Source organism: Furipterus horrens, unplaced genomic scaffold (genome assembly GCF_987537825.1).
Source record: "Furipterus horrens unplaced genomic scaffold, mFurHor1.1.pri manual_scaffold_8, whole genome shotgun sequence".
Lineage (NCBI taxonomy): Eukaryota > Metazoa > Chordata > Mammalia > Chiroptera > Furipteridae > Furipterus > Furipterus horrens.
The window spans coordinates 38,141,849-38,157,066 of NW_028327178.1; the positions used below are offsets into that span (position 1 = coordinate 38,141,849).

Below are 15,218 nucleotides of genomic sequence, written 5' to 3' on the forward strand. Positions count from 1 at the left end.
TACAGAAGGCACAACCAGTTAAAAGACATGCTAGCCAACAGTGACTTTATTCAAATTTCACTACTGGGCTTATAGTGTACACATACACACACACACACACAAACACAAACACACACACACTCAACAAGCACCAGGCAACTAACTCTGTGGAAGATGGAAACAAGCAGGCCTAACAGTAAATTAAAATCACTTACAATTACAGTTACAGTGAAAATGTACTCCCTCAGCAACTGAGATCCTTTTGGACCTTTTTGGAATCAGGCAGACAGAGCAGAATATAAATGGACTAGTTAGATGGAAAGCCACATTGACAGAGGCAACCACTAGCAGCTGGGAGAAAGAAAGGCACATGTATAATTTAACACACACACCCCCAGAGAGACACCACTCCAGGGGCTAGTTCACATACAAAAATTCTAAATGGTCACAGAAATCGATGGTGGCTAAGGAAAGGTTATAGACCCCAAACACATTAGTAATGAAATCTGAATGTAACTAAAATATGCTTTCTACATCCCATGAAATTCATCTCAATCCCCATCCAAGAAGAATAGGGGCTTTTCAGACTGGTGCATGTGGGGCGGCCCTGTTGTCCACCAGCCCCTGGTGCTTACACGATGATCTGCAAGTGCTGCCGAGCCAATGGTTCTCCCTCAGCTCCTTTAGTTAAAATGAAGGGGATGCTTGTTGAATGAAGTATCTGTGATATAAAATATGGACTGGGTAGAATCCCTTGCCCTGGGAGCAGGAGCTGCAGCCGACATGGAGGACCTCCAGCTGTCCCTCTCAATTTGACTAAGTTCATCTTTAAATATTAGGTCCAAGTTAGAAAATAAATATGCAAATATGAATTAAGAACAGAGTAAAGTCAGTGGTGATTTGAGGATTACCACCAAGGTCCTCTGACTAAAATTACTTCCAGAGAATTCATTGTTAGAAAGTCATCCTTAGTGTTAACCAGCTATTCTTTCAAACTCTAAACACGTGTGGGAAGGTATCTATTGGGCTCTCAGTTACTCACATCCTGTTATGACTCAGTGGAATCCACTGCTTTTTTCTGAATAATGAAGTAATATCAGGGAACTAAAGAAACTGAATTGCTGTTTCTGGGAAGGAGAAAACAGTCCTCGGGACTGTTTGGGAAAGGCAGCTGGATGGGGATCTTTGGCCAGGCAAGAGCAGTGTTAGAATCAATGGGGGCTGGTGGTCCCAGTTTCTCTAAGGGATAAGTGAGATAGAAATGGCAAGTATAGTTCTGGATCTGCAAGGACATATATTGTGTTGCCATGGTCATCAGTTTGCCTCTTTTATTCTGAATTTCCCCACTGTGAAACAGCTTAAGAGACCAACCTCAAAGAGAAAATCTGAGAACAAAAGTACTCAATGACTTTATGGACATTTTTCATTATAAATTTTAAGTTCTAAAGGTAAAGTGTAAATTCCTTAATTATTTCAATACAAAGCCAAGAGAAATGAATACAGTAGAGAAGAATGAAGGAAAGAAGAAATGAAGGAAAGATAAATTAAACAGCACCGACTAAAACTCCTTATTTATCTTAGTTTCTATTTATATGTAGTAATTCAGAGTTTTAAAAAATAAAAAGAAATCATTGGCCAAAAGTGAGCAACAGAAGCTTTATTGAAATTATTTAAGTCAACTTATTTTTATTTTCCACAAATTGCTTAAAGAAAAAAAAAAGTCTCCTGTGTTAAAATATAGCCTAATCTTGTTTGGGAAATTTCTTATAAAAAGTGTCCAGAAATAAGCATCGCTTCTCATTAATCTCATTTTCTTATTTGGTAACCAAATTAAAGTAATAAGAAGCTGTGAAATTGATATATATGTTTATCAGTTAAAATCCAAACTTACCCAAAATCCCATTAATAGTCTTTTTTTCCAGGAGAAAAATAATCTGGAATCAGTTTTGGGGACAGTTCAGTTTTGGGGAGACTCCCTGAGTGCTGTGGGTAAGTATATGGGCTACTCTGCCACGAGTTGCTTCCTACTGTCCACAAACCTGCAGAGAGGTCATCTGAGCGTATCCCCTCCAGCTAAACCCAGGAAACTCCAGGGCATCATATCCAAATCGAAGCTCTCTTCCATTAAGTGTAATGCCGTCTTCAATCTCATACTTCATATGGTGCAAATCCGGGAAATAGTAGTTGTTTTCAGGTCTTTTATTAAAAAAAAGTAAACATGGATACAGCAAGTTGGGTTCATTCAAAATCTGAATATCATTTAATCCCACTAGCTACTGCTAAAAGAACTCCCACCAAATTGACAGGGTGCATTACATAAGGACAAACGAGAGAGGCCTGCAGCTTTTTCTCTAAATTATCACTTTCACTTATGTGAACATTCACATAAAACACATGCAACATCTACTTATTCCAAGCAGTAAAATGAGAAAATCATTTAGCACAACACATAGCGGCAGCATCCTCCAAAATATTCTCAATGCTTGCCAACAACTTAGCAAAGTCAAATGAGGTTATTTACTCTAAATTCATTCATTCATTTATTCACTTACATAGTCATATTCACTCATTAGACAAATTTACTTCTATGTGTCAGGAATCGTTGCTAAGCACTACAGATATAATAGTAAACAGGACATAAAATATTTTAACTGCTAAGTCTATAAATTAGATTCACTTATATTTACATATAATTTTGATCATTAGAATTACCTTTCTATGCCTTGTTTTCTCTTAAACTATAAATGAATTCCTTTCAAGAGTCCAATAAAGGCAATCACAGATAAGGATAAAAAATATTCCAACACTTGTGTGACATTTTAAAATTCAAACTAACTAAAGTTCTTCAAAATGGTACATTTTGACAATTCAGTCACAAAGTAATAGCAGTGAGAGGATTTAAAGCCATAAAGATCATTTAGTAAAAGGACATAAAAGGGCATGCCCCTATATTGGAAGTAGAATTAGGAATGCTTACAATTTTTCTGAAGATAATTTACAAAGATCCTTAAAAATGTTCATACCCCTTGACTCAGTAATTCTATTTCCAAGAATATATTCTAAAGAATGATTTTATATATCGTCAGCAGCCGTCCGTCTCGAGAGACGATGGTGTAGCTTCTTAAGAGTCTATCTGCACCGCCGAGAATGGTTGTGCAGTCCGACTCGGGAGTGACACGGTATCTGTCTCCTCCCGTGTTGAATAAACATCTTGTGATGACGCTGGAGTGTCCTCTCCAGTGAAGCTGAAGCTACAGAGCCTGGGCAGGGTGATATGGAGGGTCTGCTGTTGCCCATGCAGCAGACCCCCCCTCTCTTCGCAGCTGAAGGGTCCAAGGGAAAGACGGAGTCAATACAGCTTGGCTTCAGGTGCGCCGCAGGAGTTGCCGGTGTTGACTACAACGTCAAACCGCCTTAGGGACTCCGGCTCCGGATTTTCTGTCGGGGTTTACTCCCTTAGCCTTTCCCCTGAAGAGGTGTGCCGCAAGGCAGCGGAGGTTTTTATATATAATGTCAAAGAATTAACATAAAAGAATGTTTATAATGGTGAAAACTTGGAAACAACATAAATGTATAATAATTATGTAATATTATGAAATATCATGTAACCATTAATGTTTTTTAAGACTAATTATAATGGAAAATGTTCATCATATCACATGAATAAATTAATACAAATTATGTAAAAATATAATACTAATTTTTATTCATAGAAAAAGCCTATAAAATATACAAAAATATTAAAATAGGTTATCTCTGGGCAATGGAATGAAGATTTTTCCTTGACATTTTACTTTTAGGTACTTGCAAAAATCTTACAATAAACATACAGGGTGGGGCAAAAGTAGGTTTACAGTTGTGAGTATGAGGAACATAGTTTATTCTTGTATCATTATTTATTAATTATTATATTATTTGCCATACAAACTATAAACCTACTTTTGCCCCACAAAGTTACTTAGGAAAAAAAAATGAATGTGAATGCTTCCTAAACTTGCAAGATAAACTAAAAATGCTCAGATAATATGAACATTTAAGGGGCACTTAGGACAGAGGATACAAGATTTGCCAGCCTAGAGAAAAGGTGGTATGGTGTCTATGTTGCTGGTTCGTTATTCTTTTATTTCAGATATAATTTACCACTAAATCAAAGGGCATGTTCTAAATTTTTTATATATATGTATTGGCTGTCATGTAAAATGTCAATATGTTTGCCTCAAGGTGAGCAATTTATTGCCTATTCATGTGCATTATTTTAAACCCAAAACAAGCCAGTCACCTACACAGCTAGAAGGAGAAAAAGCTTAAGCTGATTCAGCAGGGAAAAGGCTCACTTTATCAACACGAGGGTGGAAAGAGGTAAAACATGGGTGGAAAATGCTTCTGAGCCTATTTACAAAGTTCCTCTGGTCCACCATGAGCCTGGCTAGTCTGCAGGAAAACAAATCTACTGATGTATCCTCCTTCACCTACCTTTTATTATGTGGCCCAGCAGTGACGGCCACTTAGAAAAGTACAGCAGAGGGAATGCAGTCAATAATATTGTGATAAGTATGTTGGGGGACCACTTTGTAATGTATATGATTGTCTAACCACTATGCTGTATACCTGAAACTGATACAAAATAATATTGGAAGTAAACTGTAATTGGAAAAAAATAAAAGAAGTGCCTGAAGAAAGCACAGCTGGGCTGCTCTGACTTTTAGAATTCAAATGCTGGAAACGGAGGGAAAAGGGAGAGGTGCTGTACTCAATACAAACAATTTATCTTAACTGCCCAAAAGATTTGTTTTGTGTTGATAATGCGGAAATATTGAAGGAGCTTGAGATTTTGAAGTCGTTGTGTTTCACGGTGTTTCCAGTGTGTGATTAAAAGTCAGAATATTAAAAATTAGTTTTTTCTTTCCCACATTGAGGGAAAAGTATGTATGGATCATGGTTTCAAGTATATATATAAATTGCTGCCATACTTGCTATAGTCCTTCTGGGAACTCAGTCTCCACTTTGCTCCCCTCCTCCCACAGTTCATTTTAACTTGCTTCTGTGTGAGATGAGGGACTTGTCCCACTTCTGAAGTTTTCCCACCCCTCACCCTGCCACATGTAACATGCCTGGCCTCTCTAGGACCCCACTCATGGGTCCCCAGGGAGACGCAGGACCTGCATCTCCTCGGTCCAGTAGCCCGCTATCTGCTGGGCTCCTCCATGCTATGGCTTTTACATGGAGGTTCAGCCATGGGAACCCACCTTGTGCATCCAGCTCTCGTCCACCTGACTTTTTGTACCTGTGGGAACTTTCTAGTGAGGCTGCTCCATGACTTACAGAGTGGAACAGTTTTTATGGGCACCCTTACCTCCTGCTTTAACTGGACTCACTGACAAGTGTCCAGATTTCAAATGACTGTACAGCTCCCTCTGCCCTCGGTCCTTAGGGCTGCGTCTCTCCTTACCAGAACTGTCTGCACAGACAGGACCCTGAGAGAGTCTCCCATAGCATCAACGCGGGGAGAAACCTCCGGAAGACTCACCGCTGGCATGCCGTCCCCACGATGTGCTCTCGGCACTGGCATGCTCCAGAAGGCCCGCTGCACAGGGGGGTGAGTGCTCCACCAATGTCACACCGACACCCTGAAAGTCAGGAAACAGCAGTGGTTACTCACCAAAGCATCTCCAAGCTGGGTGCTTTTGCGACCTCCAGGAGGAGCGGAAATTGGTAAGCCCAGGGTCGCTGGGCCTTCTCCTCCCCCCTCCCCCCTCCCCCGTTATGTCTGTCATGTGTTTGAAATATGTATGAACCTCCCAAACAGCGATGGCACAATTCCCCAAAAGCCCACTAGTAAGTTGGAGGTGACTTGTAGGCCAGCTCCAACACGGTTGTCCAAGGTAAGGGGACAGTAGCCTAGGAACTAAAAATGATTTAGCAACATAGTGTTGTTATAAACAATGTGTGCTAACCAGAGGCTTGTGGTAGATACGAGTCATTTTATGCACAACTGCTCCCACAGTTTTATTGTTTAAAACAATATAACCTCTAAAAATCTGTTGTAAGCTGTTTTGAAAACACAAAAATAACTTTAAAATGACTAAGACTTGATGTTATTTACGATGACTCCTCCCATCCCGACTTTTTTTTTTAACTAATTAAACCCACAGTGTGTTGGTAGAAGAGACGTGGAAGCAACCTTGTTTGCAATTACTACTCATTTCAACTGAAAATCTGGCCAAGTTCCCTGGACAAATTTTTTTAATCCAGTCCCATCAGAAAGTCTGCACAAAGACAGTGAATTCACAGTAAAGGTTATCCTGACAGTCCTTGTCCATCAGTGCTTTTGCTTTTCTCAGGATGACCCACCAATGTGCTTACCTTGACACCCAAAATAATTGCTCTTTTCCAAAGCAAAATATCCATCTTTGCATGTGTCACAGGAATCACCACCAACATGGGACTTGCAGTGACAGTCACCATCTCGCTGCAGAACAATGAGCCAGATGACACAGTTGGATTAAGAATACAGAATTATTCACTAAGCTTCACGATTTAAAACCGGTTCATTGTGCAATATGAAGTGGTGTAGTCAGGATCTAAAAGCGTCCAAAAAGATGACCACATACAGTACAGTTACAGGGGCACTAATATAATACCCTCCCATAGAAACTCCACGATCCTTTGCTACTGGTATCATATGAAAAACCAGCTCACATTACCTGCCCACATTCTCCAATTCCACTCACTGTTCCCGCCGCATGGCACCGGCATTCTGTGAAGATAAGAGTGTGTGTGGACCAAGGTTACATAAAGGACAGCTCCCCAGAACTGGGAACATGCCACACCAGCAACACTACATGTGCAGTCACTTCCTAACATGCTTCTGCAGAAGTCAGTTTGCACTGCTGAAGGAGAACAGGCAGATCAATACCATCCACCTACGAGGAGTACTGACTAGTTTCTGCCCACGGTAAGACAAGAGCCTCAACATCATGGGATTTTAAAATAAACCTAATGTCAAGGTTGTTACTGATACGTTCACATGAAAATATATTCTATTGAAGGATATTTACTCCACTTAGCCACGTTCAGCTTGATGTTTTTGATTCCTATCCTGGCTTCAGTCTAAGCCTGAAATGAAAATAAAATTAAACCAGAAAGAGTGGATTGTAAAAACAAGGCCATAAAAACCATTTCTCAAGTAGCTGCCTTCCCAAACACCACAATACATATGGAAACAGGATATAAATCCCTTGCCGAGATTTTGAAAATGACAGAAGTTCTGCCAAAAGTAGGGGGAAAACATCAAAACATTTATACAGAATTTCAGACAAACTGAACTGATTAAATAAATAGGTCTTTTGTGGGTTTAGTCGCTGAAGCAGAGAAAATTATGAGGAAGCTACAGAATAAATTATTATGTGTAAGAAACTTTACCTGAACATCCACTGGGGTTTTCTTTGGCCAGATTCCAATATAATGGCTTACAGATGTTGCAGGTAGGGCTTTCAACATTGAGCTTGCACTGGCAATACCCCTTTAAAAGAAAATCAAACTAAGATTTGACCTCTCAGAATTAAGATATGTTTTCAAACATGTGTTCTGAACAAAGCTTGTCGTGGAAATATATTTTGATTATGAAAAGTAAATTAAATGTATTCAAGGGGAATAAAAGTACTGGGTTATTTACAACAGTCTGCTTAATTACTTTTGCTTTATTACTCATTTATTTGTTATATACATAATCCATATTTCTGGTTGAAAGCAACTTTGGAAAATACAGAAAAATTTCAAATCACTGTTATTTATAAAATTGTTGTTGTTATTTTGTTACAGCCTGGACTATATGGGAAAATACCTAAGTAGTTCACATGTAAGAACCAGTAGAAAATTATATTTATCTGAAAGTTTTGTAATATGCAGGACTCATGCCTTGTTTAACCATCAAAAGACTCCCAGGAAGGATGCAGGACCTCTCTCCCACTATCCCTCCAGGGCCTGGCGGTCCAGCATCCCCAGGCCCCGAGGCTAAACAGACAGATAATTTCTAAAGTGCTTAGCAAACGAATATTGGAGTAATATCAAATAAATTACAATTACTTTGTACACAGACAGCTTTATTTCATGTGAAATTAGCCTTCAATTTTCTTAGTTTTAATTATGTATTTCAGGCTTATGTGCAGGGCTCTAGGGTGGCAATGTTCTCAGAATAACCAACAATAACAATTAAAATTTAGGACTCTAGAATTCAAACTTTAAGTAAACCATATTTTTTTGTTTTTGAAAAAAAATATCCAATATCACATATGCATTTTGAAAATGAGCAATGATGTCTTTAAGCTATTTGGCCTCAGGCCTTACTTTAATTTACTTCTAACTTCAGGAATCTCCCAAATGTGTTAATTTTTCAAAAGTATCAGAATAATAATTAGAATTGCAGCCCATATAATTCTCCACTTACCAAACTGGAGTCAAGGGTACCAGCTAGGTCACAGGAACTCCTGGAGCCTGTATATAGTTCAGAAATGTGTTAAATAGCTGGGGTTTTAATGTTATTTGTTTGTCTTTTTCTATGTTTTGATATTCCGAGTTTTAAAAGTTTTACTTGTTTTCAATTTTAAACTTTTTAAAAAATCCTCATCCAAGGATATACTTATTGATTTCAGAGAGAAAGGAAGGGAGAGAGAGAGAAACGTTGGTGTGAGAAAGAAACATGGATCAGTTGTCTCCCAGACACACCCCAACTAGGAATCAAATCCACAACCTTCTTGTGTATGGCATGGTGCTCCAACCACCTGAGCCACCAGGCCAGTCAAGTTTAACTTGTTTATAAAAACAGTGCATCTACATTTAGAATTTTTGACAAGGATATTGCGTGTAATTCAGAAAAACGCTACCCAAATAACATTTATGATCTTAATTCCCAAATCACCCCCTTTGCCACTGAACAACTCTAATCCTTGTCCACCACTAACGCTCATTTTTTAAAATTTATTTTTAACTACAGTTTGCATTTAATATTATTTTGTATTGGTTTTAGGTATACAGCATAGTGGTTAGACAATCATATACTTTATAAAGTGCCCCCCCATATATTATCAGTACCCACCTGACACCATACACAGTTATTATGATATCTGACTATATTTCCTATACTGCACTTTACATCCCATGACTATTTTATAACTACAAATTTGTACTTCTTAATCCCTTCACCTTTTTTACTTAGTACCTCTCACCCCTGGCTACCAACAGTCTGTTCTCTGTATCTATGAGTGTGTTTCTGTTTTGTTTGTTTATATTGTTTTTTAGATTCCACATGTAAGTAAAATGATATGGTATTTGTCTTTTTCTGATTGACTTATTTCACTTAGCATAATACCCTCTAGGTCCATCCATGCAGTTGCAAATGGTAAGATTTCATTCTTTTTATGGCCAAGTAATATTCCATTGTACATATGTACCACAACTTCTTTATCCGCTCATCTACTGATGGGCACTTGCATTGCTTCCATATCTTGGCTATTGTAAATAAGGCTGTAATGAACCTAGGGCACAAAAGACCCTGAATGGCCACAACAATCTTGATAAAGAAGAACAAAGCTAAAGGTATCATGCTGCATGATATCAAACTATACTATAAGGCTATACTTATCAAAACATCATGGTACTGGCATATAAATAGATGTATAGATCAATGAAACAGAATAAAGAGCCCAGAAATAAATCCACATCTATATGGTTAATTAATATTTAATAAAGGAGGCAGGAACATACAATGGGGTAAAGATAGTCTCTTCAATAAAGTGTTGGGAAAAGTGGGCAGATACGTGCAAAAAATAAAACTAGACCACCTTCTTATACCATATACAAGAATAAACTCAAAATTAACTAAAGACATAAATGTAAGACTCAAAACCACACAACTCCTGGAAAAAAACATAGGCAGTACAATGCTTGACATCTCTTGTAGCAATATTTTTTTCTATATCCTTGAACAAGAGAAACAAAAGAAAAAATAAATAAATGGAACTACATCAAACTAAAAACTTTTTGCACAGCAAAGGAAACCATCAACAAAATGAAAAGACAACCTACTGAATGGGAGAAGATATTCGCCAATAACACATCTGATACGGGTTAATACCCAAAATTTATAAAAGTTCACTTCTGACGATACAGGAGATGCTAAAATTTAAGCATCTTTAGGATTGTCCAGAAGAGGGCACTATTGTACCAAAAGATATTTTTAACTGTCCAACTAAAATGTTCCATAATTTGTTAAACACATTTTTCAGTTAACCAAGACCTAATTCTCTAAATATCACAATCCCCTTGTTCTTCACCTGTACTACAATTACTTCTAAAATTAGTTTGTTTTGCTGCCTCAGCTAATATAGTATTATAAGCCCAAAACAACCTCTCTTCAATAAATTGGGATCTTGCAATCTCTCAGTGTTACTATTATACAGCATTAGAAATGAAGAGAGGTTGAGTAAGCCTGCTCTGAGTCTTATTTATCCAATAATTAAGTAAATGCATAATATGGTTTTGATTTTGTTTTCTTACAACTTGTTCCTTAGATTTTTTTTTTTTTTTTTGCCTTTATTGTCTGTTTCATAATCAATCTCTCTCTCTCTCTTCTTTTCTCTTCTGATGTCCCCTCACATTCTTCTGTAAGAGTCAACACAGCCTTTCTACTCGTTGTGGCTTTCCGGCTTTGGCTCCTCCCGAATCTGACCAATGTTGCCATCTAGCCCACAGAAATTGTCCTAGTTGCCCAGCCCCACTGCCTGCTGCCACACACTTTCCAAAGCACTCCCTTCCACTTCTGGCCCCAGACAGCTCCACACTCTGGGGACTTTTGGGCCTTCCAAAGCCAAGCAGCACCTTCTAGCTACCTGCTACAATTTCCATCAGTCCCTTGAGGATTCTGGTCAGTAAGGTTCTGGGAGTTCAGTCTGAGCTGCAACCTTGTCTTCAGATGGCTCTGAATGCAAATCTCCCAGTGCTACCTGAGAAAACCATGTTCTCTTGATGGAAAGCTCAGTTCAGCCTTTCACAAACACCTCTTTTCAACAGAGAAGGGGTCCTCTGAAAGCCACCGTCAGGAGCTACTTACCACTGGAGGCTGCACACACCTGGAGTGCATTGAGATTCTGCAGGCACCTTATGTCTGTGACCTGGGCCACAGAGCACACAGATTCTCAATCTCTCAACAATCAAGGGATGGATACCAACAATTCATGGCAATGTTTCCTCCTTGGCTTGCTCTTTCCAAACCAAGTAGACTCTGGTTCACCCCCAACCCCCTGCTCCTCACACCTGTGCTGATGTGTGGTGACAGAGTCCCCCAGGAGGCATTGGTGGGCAAGGAGAGAGGGGCAGAAACCCAGCAAAAGCCCTGCTCAGCCTGGCCACACGAGGATCTGTTGGAGCACCCCTCGGGGGATTTAGAAGCAGCCAACATCAGCGCACAGCTTGGACCCAAAGAGAAGCTAGGATGCCTTGGGAAAGGGGAAAAGGATCGCGGGGCTTAGCTGAAAGGGGGTCCTCTTCGCCACACAGAGAATTAACATGCAAATCAAGAAACACAAATTTATAACAAATGAGACTTTTTTTTTAATTTTAGGAATAAATCATTTTTCGATTCCTTAGAGAATGCACATCTGAAAATATAGATGCATTTTCAATGGGCTTAAATAGGGAGGAACCGGGCAGATTAGGGTCAAAAGTAGACATAACCAGTGCTGGGTCTGTGGGATTTGCATGTAATTTTGTGAGGTTGGCTGCACTAACTTCAGAGAGGAACTCACTACCCCCAACATTCAGATGTCTTCCCTACCTTGGCAGTAGGGGAAATCATAGGCTCCTGAGAGACACCTGTCGCACTGCCGTCCTGTAATCCCCGGCTTGCATTCACACTGTCCAGTCACCGGGTTGCAGGGCGTCTGGTAGGAGCCGAGGGCTGAACACTGGCAGGCTGGATGAAAAGACTTCAGTCAGACACAGCCGGGTGGTGTATAGGACCTGGATAAGAACGGGGAAGGGGCTGGAAAGGCCCAAAAGTCAAGTTCCAGCTTCACCACTTATTAGACCTGGAACCTGAAACAATTTGGCCAAATGCCCTAAGCCTCCATTTCCTCTTCCTTAAGTGGGAATAGTCCTAGTGTCTACTTGATAGCATTAAATCAGGTAATACTTAAAAGAGCTGGACAATGCCTGTCTGATAGTGAGCACTCAATAAGTGCTCATGATTTTCGTTTTTGCTGTTGTTAATTTTATATGCAGCAAGATTGACTGGTTGTAAACGAGGGTTTGGGAAATGCCTCTTGCATATAGTAATTGGTGCTTGTCAGAGAAGGAAGAAGGGAACAAGTGATTGGGGTGTGACTTACTGGCGGGGACACATTAATTCCACACCCACCAGGGGTCAAATGTAAACCATTCCAATCCAGATCAACCTCCAGCTGTCCCACCTTTTCTCCTGTCCACCTCTCTCCATACCTGATTTCTCAAGGTCTAGTGTAGTTGAATAATCATGGAAAAAGTTACGCAGGCAGGGTTGGGAATGGATTTGAAGAGCATCCCAGTTTCCTCTCTCCCACCTCAAGCAGGCGAATTAAACGTATGTGGATGGAGAGAATAGACTCTGACCATTCCCCTCTCTGCTCCCTTCCCACTGGGTCAGGCTCCTACCAACCTGTGTAGCTAACCCCCAACAGGTCTATAGTTACTCAGCATCACTCCCATCTGCCCTGCAAGGACTCTGCTTTTGCAGAGAGGAGCGCAGCAGAGATGGCCCATGATTTCCTGAGCTGGAGGGTTTCCCATGGTAAGAACAAGAAGGAACTGAGAGGTTGTCTTATTGATTTCCCCTGTTATATAGGGGAAGTTCAGAAATTATGCGACATTTCCAAGGTCACAAATGAGTCTGTAGCAAAGGGCTTCAGTCTCTGAGGCAGACACATCTGAATTCAAGCACCAGCTCTGCCACTTAGCTGTGCAGTCATGGGCAAGCAGCTCGGCCTCTCTAAGCCTCAGTCTCCTCTTCTATAAACTGGAGCTGATGCAATGACCTCTCTCATGAGGTCATGAGAAAATCACCAGTTTCAAGGTATAAAAAGTACTGAGCACAATGCTTGGCATAAAGGAAGTGCTCAGTAAGTGTTTGTTCTAGTTAACATTATTATTGTGACCACCCAAGTGCTCAGTGCTCAGGGAGGTGCTCCATACATGACCCCATGCTGCATTCACGGGATCAATGGATTAGTATTCCTGAATTCCAAATTTATATTCAGGGCATGCAGTAAACACACACACACACACACACACACACACACACACACACACACTCTTGTTTGCAACGTTTCAAAAATTCCACAGTTGTTGAGGTCTTGGGAAAGAAAAGAAAGATTCATGAGGTTAAAGTGTCAATTCCAGTGATTTATTTGCGAGTGTCTTCAGGATCTATAAAGCCCCACATCGCTAAGCCTGGGAGCACAGAGCTCCCATAGGGATGAGACCATGCCATTTTTATTCTCTTTGACAGGGATTGGCCCAGACTTATGTGTGGTTGAGTTACTCTGATAGTGCTTTTTCATCATAATAATGGTAGCATTTGCCCAAGATGTCACTGGAATCCTAAAATAAACTCCCCTCCCTGATGGAAGGGAACTTACTCAGTTTTCTCATTTACCCACTACCTGGGACTTCAATGGGCTACGTGTCTTGTGCAGAGAGGCACAGTGGCATAGTGGCAGGCCCAGAGAATTTACTGCTCTGCCACCCTGTTTTATATACATCTGTCCAGCAGACGTTGATTATATGCCTACTTTGTTCATCAGCACCATGACTAGGCATTGGGGTGGAGGTAAAAATGAAAAACACACATTCCCTGATCTCAGAGAGCTAAAATCCAGAAGAGGGGCTAGAGAATTATTGACATAGTTTGATGCAACCACCCCCACCCCCCAAGAAACTATAAGAGAGATGAAGAAACATCTCTAATGCCACTCAGCTGGCTCTTGGCAGAGAGCAGCACAAGGACTCTCCTGCTGTCACCTGGGTTACAGGGGTCTTTCACAGCTCTGTGTTCCACTAGGCCTGTGCTTACCAAGGGGTAGTTTACTAAGGAAATGTTCTTGTTTAATTTTATGTGGCAAATTGGCTGGGCTACGGGCTCCAATGTTTGGTCAACACCAGTCTAGATGTTATTGTAAAAGTGGTTTTTTTTTTAAAGATGTGATTAACATTTAAATCAGTTGACCTTGAGTAAAGCCAACTACCCTCCACCACATGGGTGGGCCACATCCTATCAGTTGAAGGCATTCAAAGAAAAGATTGAGGTCCCAAAGGAAGAAGGAATTCTGCCTCCAGACTGCCTCAGGACTCAAGGGGCAACATCAACTCTTCTCTGGGTCTCCAGCCAGCTTCCTGCCCTGCAGATTTTGGACTTCCGCCCCCACAATCATGTGAGGCAATTCCTTAAAATAACTCTATTCATATACATGCAGAGACACCCACACACTCACACACATCCTATTGGTTCTGTTTTTCTTGAGAAGCCTGACTACTACAGGCTCTTCCTGCTGTTTCTGCCCTAACAGAAAGGGCACACAGAGAGAAAAGCACTCATGCAGGCAGAGCAGAGCTATAGGAACCTGGGGCAGAGTGATAGCAGCTCTGGATGCCATGTGCACCGACCCCTAGAGCCTTGGGAATTGTCCAGGGAGCCTCAGGAGATACAGTTACACTCCAGAGGTGGAAACAAAGACCCAGCCTTATATGCAGGTACATTGCTTTAAATTGTGAATTGCTCAATCTGGCATCACACTCCTCCTTCCAATCCAGCTGTCAGGGAAAGCTGCCAAACCCCTAACCCAAACCCCAACATTGGCAGCCCTTCTCTCACTCTCTGAAATACTATAAGGCTTTACAAATATTATAATACTGCTCTTTATTTTGGTCCAGGTCCTTCAAAGTTTCTGGAGTATTTTACTTCTCATCTACCTCATTCTTTCTGCTTTAAGACATTTTTATTCCCCAAAAGTATTTTAAAATAGTGATTAAAAGTTCCAAGGTGTCAGGGAGCTTGTCTGCTGTGTTCCCCAATGTCTTCCAGCATTGAGCATAGTCCTGGTCCCTCATACATGCCAAATAGATCTTTATTAAATGAAAGAATAAGTAACTATTGAAATCCTTCTAGCAGTCCAGCCCATATAGGTCCTTCATATGTGTTCTCTCACTGAGTC

The 15,218-nt window shown here is 40.5% G+C and overlaps 1 protein-coding gene across 1 annotated transcript in view; it reads right to left on the reverse strand.

Annotated features, from left to right (window-relative positions):
• LAMA3 (laminin subunit alpha 3) overlaps positions 1 to 15,218 on the reverse strand; it is a 267,981-nt gene that overhangs the window by 122,662 nt on the left and 130,101 nt on the right. The window contains exons 13-19 of the mRNA XM_090285716.1: positions 11,810 to 11,947; positions 8,426 to 8,472; positions 7,402 to 7,501; positions 6,684 to 6,736; positions 6,343 to 6,448; positions 5,507 to 5,606; positions 2,019 to 2,175 (exon numbers count right to left, since the gene is read on the reverse strand). Of these exons, the coding sequence (XP_090141842.1) occupies positions 2,019 to 2,175; positions 5,507 to 5,606; positions 6,343 to 6,448; positions 6,684 to 6,736; positions 7,402 to 7,501; positions 8,426 to 8,472; positions 11,810 to 11,947 (701 nt within the window). The remainder of the gene's footprint in view (positions 1 to 2,018; positions 2,176 to 5,506; positions 5,607 to 6,342; positions 6,449 to 6,683; positions 6,737 to 7,401; positions 7,502 to 8,425; positions 8,473 to 11,809; positions 11,948 to 15,218) is intronic.